General features: G+C 37.8%; 2 protein-coding genes across 5 annotated transcripts in view; one reads left to right on the top strand and one right to left on the bottom strand.

Moving 5' to 3' along the window:
- Positions 1-2,663, bottom strand: part of LOC146674191 (uncharacterized) — a 12,918-nt gene extending 10,255 nt beyond the window's left edge. Inside the window, exons 1-3 of one of the 4 annotated variants that reach the window (XM_085394713.1) lie at positions 2,208-2,663; positions 714-1,426; positions 230-361 (exon numbers count right to left, since the gene is read on the bottom strand). In XM_085394713.1, coding sequence (XP_085250839.1) covers positions 230-361 — 132 coding nt within the window. In that variant the 5' untranslated portion in view covers positions 714-1,426; positions 2,208-2,663. Of the gene's footprint in view, positions 1-229; positions 1,427-2,207 lie in introns of all 4 variants that reach the window. The other 3 variants (XM_085394706.1, XM_085394721.1, XM_085394729.1) reach the window with 3 other exon arrangements.
- The window catches only part of LOC146674190 (uncharacterized), a 57,900-nt gene that overhangs the window by 26,704 nt on the left and 21,893 nt on the right, over positions 1-9,303 (top strand). The gene's annotated exons all lie outside the window — the stretch shown is intronic.

Genomic DNA, 9,303 nt, shown 5'->3' with positions numbered 1-9,303 from the left:
TAGTGGTTACTAAACTTACAGAGCAATAAAAAAGAAAATCCCTATAGAAGACATTAAGTGACCTGACACATTCATTTCATTTAAATGCTCTGCATACCATGCACTGTTATGCCAGTTGTGTGACATTATAACAAACAATCCTAAACTGTATGGGTAGGTGTTCTTAACTGTCTCAAACGTGTTTCGAAAACTGTTCAACTGTCTGTGATCACTACTATATCTTCTTTACCTGGTCAGATGGAAAACTACTGACTGCCTCATCTTGGTTGTGGCCAGTGAGCATTGGGACAGCAGGATCGACCAGGTCAAGTGGTTTCCAGCGCTTCTTTTGTGCCTGGGATCTTTTATTTTTTCTCGGCATCTGGTAGAATGTCAGCAGAAAAACAGAATATTAATTGTTGGCATTTCAAGCATGTGATCAGACCCAGCTTTCATTTTAAGTCAAGCATAATAACCAGGTAGCTGCATTGGTAGCCAAAAGACTTTACAATGCAGTAAATCGACAAACAGTAAATGAATCAAAAATTCTGATGTATACCAGCAATTTTTTATTTTAACCCTCTGATACACAAGATAACTACAAGAACCAAAAAATAATAATAAATCTCTCTTTTCTTTAAATAGACATATTGATAGTGTCACTGCCCGGTCTTAAGGCTTTGTTAAGTAAAGTTCCATAACAGTTTGTATATTGTAATTGGGAAAGTGATTACCTTGAAAGTTGGGAGGCAGATTTGTTGACCACGACAACTACTCCATTTTGGTGTACAGTAATTGGGAAAGTAATTACCTTGCAAAGCTGGGAGGCAGTGTTGTTGCTGGGGCGCTGGTAGAATGCCAGCAGCAAGCAAACCCAGATGTTCACAGCTCCTACTTAACACCTTAAACTTTCCAAACAAATCTTACAAGAACATTTGGCAAAGTGATTGGCTTGCACACCTAGGAGACAGTCTTGTTGCCCACAACAGTTTTGTTATAGAGTAATTGGAAAATTGGGTACCTTGCAAGGCTTACAGGCAGTCTCGTAGCTGGGAGGCGGTCTTGTTGCTGGGGCTCTGGCAAAGTGCCAGCAGCAAGCAGACCCAGATGGTCACAGCTCCTATTTAACACCTTAAACTTTGCAAACAAATCTCACAAGAACAATTAGCAAACTGATTGGCTTGTAAAGCTGAAATGTAGCCTTGTACTGTATGGTTGAAATGTCCCACTGAGAGACAAAGAGGAACTTTACTCCCTTCCAAACAGTAAAGTTCCTCTTTGTCTCTTTGTTTTAATTACAAACAACGGCTCTGGAATAAAATGGCATCCAGCGCTAAACACACCAATTTTCTAGATATCAGCTGAACACACACATAGAAAATATAAGGGGGGCACTTACCTTGGCTGAAGCAAGAGTTGAGGTGTTAAAGGCTGCTGTAGTTAACGCCTTATAAAAACAGAAAAAGAGGTGTGAAACGCGGCTACAACGAAGCTATTGTTTTGGACGCGGCGACAGTCGCCACTTAAAAGTTTTAATTACAAACGATACCTCTGGAATAAAGTGACATCCAAGTGCTAACCACACCATCATTTTGTAGATATCAGCGTCCAGACACAGAAAATCACTTTCAAAGTCATTTTCAAGCCGGAGAGGCTTACCTATGCTCAATATCCGCTAGCTAGCCACCACCGAGACAAAGGGCGTGAAATGCGATCGCCAAGATACACATACAAAAAAAAAAAATCACTTCGCTTCTTAAAAGTTTTAATTACAAACGATACCTCTGGAATAAAGTGACATCCAAGTGCTAACCACACCATCATTTTGTAGATATCAGCGTCCAGACACAGAAAATCACTTTCAAAGTCATTTTCAAGCCGGAGAGGCTTACCTATGCTCAATATCCGCTAGCTAGCCACCACCGAGACAAAGGGCGTGAAATGCGATCGCCAAGATACACATACAAAAAAAAAAAAAATCACTTCGCTTCTTAAAAGTTTTAATTACAAACGATACCTCTGGAATAAAGTGACATCCAAGTGCTAACCACACCATCATTTTGTAGATACCTCATTTGTAGATACCATCATTTTGTAGACCTCGGCTGAATACCCGCTAACTAGCTTTAGCATGTGCCGAACATGACCACGACAAAGAATCACCCAGACACATTAAAAAATCACTTTCAAAGCTAAATTTTAAACCGGAGAGAGAGAGATACACTTACCTTGTCAAACCTTACACTGTTGTTCCGAATACTTCAGAAAATGACGTTCAAATGTCAACTTCAAAACGGAGGAGAGGTGGACAGATGCATACGGGTCCAGCATACGCTACGGTGTCTTCTAAGGTCAATTTCAAACTGGAGGAGGGGCGGACTGACGCGCGCCGTTGATAGTGTCATCATTACGTTAATCCGAATAGGCCGCACCACTCCCGGCATACCACTAGAATAAAGGAATTATCGGCCCATATTAACGAAAAATAAGTCCAGTGTGAAACAGTCGCTTGGCGAGCGATCGGGTGGTTTAGCGAGTGTCAGCCTCTTAAGTTTAAGACAAGCCCGGCTGCTTTTTAAGCGACGCGGCGCTAGCTACCCAGCTAGCGTCAGTACACAGGAACTACTTCCGGTAGTTATACAAAATAAAAGCGTCCCCCATTATAATCCGCTATAATGCTCTTATTGTGAAGGGAAAGCGGGACGCCATACTTCCGCTGTGCGCGCCATTGATATATACCTTGGCTTTACATTAATTGTGAGAAAACAAAACAAACAAATAACTCACCGTTGAGTCGATTGTGAGGTAGTGTAAAGACGAATGAATCGGCTGGGTTATTGCACGCTGTCAACTGGTCTGTAGTGTAGGATTTGTCGATATGTGCTGTCAACTGGTCTGTAGTGTAGGATTTGTCGATATCTGACAAGTAGGCCAACCACAGGGACACAGCGGCCGCCTCGCATTACTCCCGACATACCACTAGAGTGAGCCAGCACACCACAAATGAAGTTTTCTTGTTCTCCATTCATTTCAATGGGAAAAAACTTGCATTAAAATATTCATATTTAAAAAACTATAGAAGTAATAAACACCAAAAGTCATAGCAACTCATTCCAGCTCCAGCCGCACACAATGATATATCATATGTGAACCTTGTCTCAAAACTGTGGGGCGAGTTAAGGTCCAAAATTTCAGGCGGAAAAAGAATAATAATAATAATAAATCCGAGCAATAGTAATAAGTGTGCCTTCGCATAGGCACACTTAACTAGAAAAATTTGCATTTCCTGCGAAAATGCAGTGTGGATGCTTAAAGCTGAAGCTGTATGCAAAAAGTAGCTGAAAAAGCTGAAAAGTTGCAGAAATTGTAAAAACTTTGCAGAAGCAAAGGAACATTGCTAAAATGTAATAATTTAGCAGAACTGCAATATCTTAGAGGAAACATAATACTTGGCAGAAATACAATAGCATAGCAGAACTTAGCAGAAATATTGTAACTTACCAGAAACATAACTTCTCAAAAATACAAGAATTTAGGAGAAATAGTATAAGATAACAGAAAGAATATATTTAGCCAAAAATACTTAAACATTACAGAAACACTATGATTTAGAAAAATAATACAACATAGCAGAAATACTGTGATTTACAGGAGACACTGTGATGAACTATGAATATTGTAATTTTAAATTAATACTATGTTTTAGCACAAATACTATAATTTGACAGAAATACTATCATTTGGCAGAAATACGTTTTCAGCACAAATACTCTGGTTTAGCACAAATATTATAACATAGCAGAAATATAATTATATAGCAGAAATGCTATATTTAGAAAGAAAAATATAATATAGTAGAAATAGTATGATTTAGCAGAAATACTGTATTTAGCACAAGTACCAAAAAGTAGCAGAAATACTATGATTTAGCAGAAATACTATGATTGAGCAGAAGTACTAAGATGTAGTAAAAGTACTTTGATTTAACAGAATTACAATTATGGAGGAGTAATACTTTAAAATGGGAGAAATAGCCTAAAGGGAAGAGTATTTGTGCCATGGAGTGTTAACAAGAATGTGAGGTCCATATTAGAAAAGCTGGTAAAATCATAAAAGTTTGCATAATTGTAATAAATGATGAATATGAATTACTGGTCTGTGACAGTGTATTAATTTGTAGTGAAAAAAACATATTGACCAAGGTGGAATCGAACCCACGATCTTTGGCTTGCAGACCCGTGTCATTGCCAACTGCGCCACTGGGAAAGAGAGCAGCCGCTTTGAAAAACAGGGTGATGAGCAGTCAGAATTAGATCGCGGTGAGAGGCGAAAAATGCCGTTTTTTGGAGTTACAAAACGTTGTGTAATTCAAAAACTAGGTGGACTAGAAGCATAATTCTTGTACTGGGTGAATCAGCGGACTTTGGTGTACTTTGACTGCGATTTTCATTGCTCTATGTACATCCGTCGCTGAGATATGACGAGAGAGGAAACGGAAAACCTCAGATATGATTGGCTGGCTGGGAGGCCGTGCAGGCCCTGATCTGTATATTTGAATGTCTGAGTCCTCACAGAGGATTGGCTGCCTGGCAGAAATATATAGAAATAGTATGATTAAGCATAAATACTATATTAAGCACAAATCCTATAAAAAGCAGAAATAGTATATTAAGCACAAATCCTATAAAAAGCAGAAATAGTATATTAAGCACAAATCCTATAAAAAGCAGAAATAGTATATTAAGCACAAATCTTATAAAATAGCAGAAATAGTATGATTTAGCACAATAGTAATAAGTTAAACAGAAAAATTGGAAAAGCAAAATGGACAGCTGAAGAAATGCTGAACATGCTGAGGGTCCCTCAAATATACTTGTTAAATGAAAAAAATCAGCAAAAAAAATATATAACAGCCACACAATCAGAAATATGTACACATAAGGAAACACACATGCACAGAGAGACACACACACAAGATCCAATTCAGTCAACCAGTCTAAATATATTGAATTTGAATCTTAGAATGAGATCATCCCATTAAAAGGCTTACTCACTCTCTCTCTCTCTCTCTCTCTCTCTCTCTGTCACACACACACACACACACACACACACACACACACACACACACACACACACACACACACACACAGGGAGAGAGAAGTAAGTTTCTAGGTCAGCCTGGGAGCTGCTGAATTTGAATCCACCAATCAGAGAGGCTGTGCACTTTTCCCCGCCAAAACAGGTGCATCTATTTGCACACGCAGCACAGAGAGGCACAGGATTATTGCAGTCTATTTCTCATAGTGACGACTCCCCTCAAACAAATGACCATAATTTCCTAACCGTAGGGGCTAGAGCGGTCATTCTTACACCGTTTTGTTCAGAAGAGATGGGGGAATCTTCCAGTGTTGACAATTTATCATTAAAATGCGAATTTTTAGAGATATATGACATGAATGACTTGTTGACTTAGAAGCCACGAATTCCCCAATATGCAAATTTGAATGCCTCAGACCACATATATGATTGGCTGGCTGGGAAGCCGTGCAGGCCCTGATTTGTGGATTTGAATTCCTCAGCCCTCAGATATGATTGGCTGGCTTAGAAGCCATGAAGGCCCCAATATGCAAATTTGAATGCCTCAGGACACATATATGATTGGCTGGGAAGCCGTGCAGGCCCTGATTTGAAAATTTGAATGTCTCAGTCCTCACAGAGGATTGGCTGCCTGGGTACCTGGCAGAAATATATAGAAATACTATGATTAAGCATAAATACTACATTTAGTAGAAATACTATGTTTTAGCACAAATACTATAAAAAGCAGAAATACTATATTAAGCACAAATCCTATAAAAAGCAGAAATACTATATTAGGCACAAATCCTATAAAAAGCAGAAATACTATATTAGGCACAAATAGTATAAAAAGCAGAAATACTATAATTTAGCAGAAATACTATGTTAGGCACAAATCCTATAAAAAGAATAAATACTATAATTTAGCAGAAATACTATATTAGGCACAAATCTTATGAAAAGCAGAAATAGTATGATTTAGCAGAAATACTGTATTTAGCACAAGTACCGAAAAGTACCAGAAATACTATGATTTAGCAGAATAGTAATAACTTACAAAATTACAAATATGGAGGCATATTGAAACAGAAATGCACAGAGGGACACACAAACACAGGCTCTAATCCAGTCAACCAGTCTAACTATATTCAATTTAAATCCTACAATGACATGCTGCCAAATAAGGGCAGGGTCCTCTCTCTCCCACTAAACACACACACACACACACACACACACACACACACACACACACACACACACACACACACAGACACAGAGGGAGAGAGCTGCCGAATTTAAATCCACCAGTCAGAGTGGCTGTTTACGTTTTCCCGCCAAAAAAGGTGCATCTTTTTACACACGCAGCACAGAGAGGCACAGGATTATTGCAGCCTATTTCTCATAGTGAGGACTCCCCACAAACAAATGACCATAATTTCCTAACCGTAGGGGCTAGAGCGGTCATTCTTAAACCGTTTTGTTCAGAAGAGATGGGGGAATCTTCCAGTGTTAACAATTTATCATTAAAATGTGAATTTTTAGAGATATACGACATGGATGACTTGTTGACTTAGAAGCCACGAATTCCCCAATATGCAAATTTGAATGCCTGAGGCCACATATATGATTGGCTGCCTGGGAAGCTGTGCAGGCCCTGATTTGTGGATTTGAATTCCTCAGCCCTCAGATATGATTGGCTGGCTTAGAAGCCATGAAGGCCCCAATATGCAAATTTGAATGCCTCAGGACACATATATGATTGGCTGGGAAGCCGTGCAGGCCCTGATTTGAAAATTTGAATGTCTCAGTCCTCACAGAAGATTGGCTGCCTGGGTACCTGGCAGAAATATATAGAAATAGTATGATTAAGCATAAATACTACATTTAGTAGAAATACTATGTTTTAGCACAAATACTATAAAAAGCAGAAATATTATAATTTAGCACAAATAGTATAAAAAGCAGAAATATTATAATTTAGCACAAATAGTATAAAAAGCAGAAATACTACATTTAGTAGCAATACTATCTTTTAGCACAAATAGTATAATAAAGCAGAAATACTATAATTTAGCAGAAATACTGTATTTACCACAAGTACCGAAAAGTACCAGAAATACTATGATTTAGCAGAATAGCAATAACTTACAAAATTACAAATATGGAGGCATATTGAAACAGAAATGCACAGAGGGACACACAAACACAGGCTCTAATCCAGTCAACCAGTCTAACTATATTCAATTTAAATCCTACAATGACATGCTGCCAAATAAGGGTAGGGTTCTCCCTCTCCCACTAAACACACACACACACACACACACACACACACACACACACACACACAGAGGGAGAGAGCTGCCGAATTTAAATCCACCAATCAGAGTGGCTGTTTACGTTTTCCCGCCAAAACAGGTGCATCTTTTTACACACGCAGCACAGAGAGGCACAGGATTATTGCAGCCTATTTCTCATAGTGAGGACTCCCCTCAAACAAATGACCATAATTTCCTAACCGTAGGGTCTAGAGCGGTCATTCTTACACCGTTTTGTTCAGAAGAGATGGGGGAATCTTCCAGTGTTAACAATTTATCATTAAAATATGAATTATTAAAGATATTTGACTTGTAATGCACCATAACTGAGTAGGGCGAAGCAAAAACTGCCTTGACTTGCCCTCAAACAACGCTTTCTAACTCTAAATCTATTTTGAGTATCGATATCATTCTTTAACCGTAAGAGACAGCAGGCTTTGGTGAACAATCATGGAAATTTTCAGGTCTCTGTGGAAATCCAACAAAAAGTTATGACGAGAGAAAAAAGTGGTTCATTTCCACAGTTTGAAATCTGAAGAAATCTGAGCGAGGGACAAATTTCCTACCCTCAAACAAGTCCAACTCATTTCAGAACGGTAATAGGTGAGAAAGAAATTCTTGAATTGTGAGCGTCAGGAGTGTCTGAAGATATACCGGGACAAGCCTCATGTCTTAAAGTCGCTTCGTTAAGGAGATATGACGATTCGAATATGCCTCTCATTACAGAAATCCAGCGATGATTTTGAACAAGCTCTCCATTGACTTTATATGGAGAGTTTTGAGACCTTGTGTTGGTCTGAGGAGATTTGCCAAAATTCTATAAACCCCACAACAATGATGGTGACATTTTCTGAAAGCCAGCAACAATACCTACGTTTTGAAGTATAATTTGTGGAAGTTGAGTGAAAATTGAGCAAGTAGCAAGAAGTTGTTCGGACGTGAAGTGAAAATTGCAAAAGCTTCAGTGGCACACTGGAAGCCAAGAGCATAGCAACCATTACAACGCATGTATTTTGTGAAAAATCACAATTTTGCAACTCAAAACTTTAAGAGGCATAAAAGTAAAACAGTAAAAGATTTGAAAAAGCTGAATCATACCTGAATAGCCCAATAATTTGTGAACATTTTAAAATTTGAATGGTTGTTCTAGGCGAAAGTATGAGGAAGTAGTTAAGTTTCAAAAACAAGCAAAATTTAGCAGAATTTTGGAAGTTTTCCATTCATTTCAATGGGACAAATTAAAGGAAAAAAGTGGAATATTTTAAAAAGTATAATAGCAAAAAATAGCAAAAATCATAGCGATGTTTAGCAGAAATAGCAGAATAGTATAAAATTTGAACGGTGAAAATAGCATAAAAATTGTGGAAGTAGTTAAGTGCCAAAGAAAGCAGAAAAAGTGGCAACTAGAACTAGAAAAATTTGCATTTCCTGCGAAAATGCAGTGTGGATGCTTAAAGCTGAAGCTGTATGCAAAAAGTAGCTGAAAAAGCTGAAAAGTTGCAGAAATTGTAAAAACTTTGCAGAAGCAAAAGAAGTTTGCTAAAATGGAATAACTTAGCAGAACTGCAATATCTTAGAGGAAACATAATACTTGGCAGAAATACAATAGCATAGCAGAATTTAGCAGAAATATTGTAACTTACCAGAAACATGATAACTTCTCAAAAATACAAGAATTTAGGAGAAATAGTATAAGATAACAGAAAGAATATATTTAGCCAAAAATACTTAAACATTACAGAAACACTATGATTTAGAAAAATAGTACAACAGAGCAGAAATATTGTGATTTACCAGAGACACTGTGATGAACTATGAATATTGTAATTTTAAATTGAGACTATGTTTTAGCACAAATATTATAATTTGGCAGAAATACTATAATTTAGCAGAAATACTATGTTTCAGCACAAATCCTATAAAAAGCAGA

Source organism: Rhamphochromis longiceps, linkage group LG3 (genome assembly GCF_057381845.1).
Source record: "Rhamphochromis longiceps isolate RC_006_pf linkage group LG3, R_longiceps_female_GT1.1, whole genome shotgun sequence".
NCBI classification, from domain to species: domain Eukaryota; kingdom Metazoa; phylum Chordata; class Actinopteri; order Cichliformes; family Cichlidae; genus Rhamphochromis; species Rhamphochromis longiceps.
The sequence above is the reverse complement of the archived record's forward strand: the minus strand, read 5'-3'. Positions and strand labels throughout refer to the sequence as shown.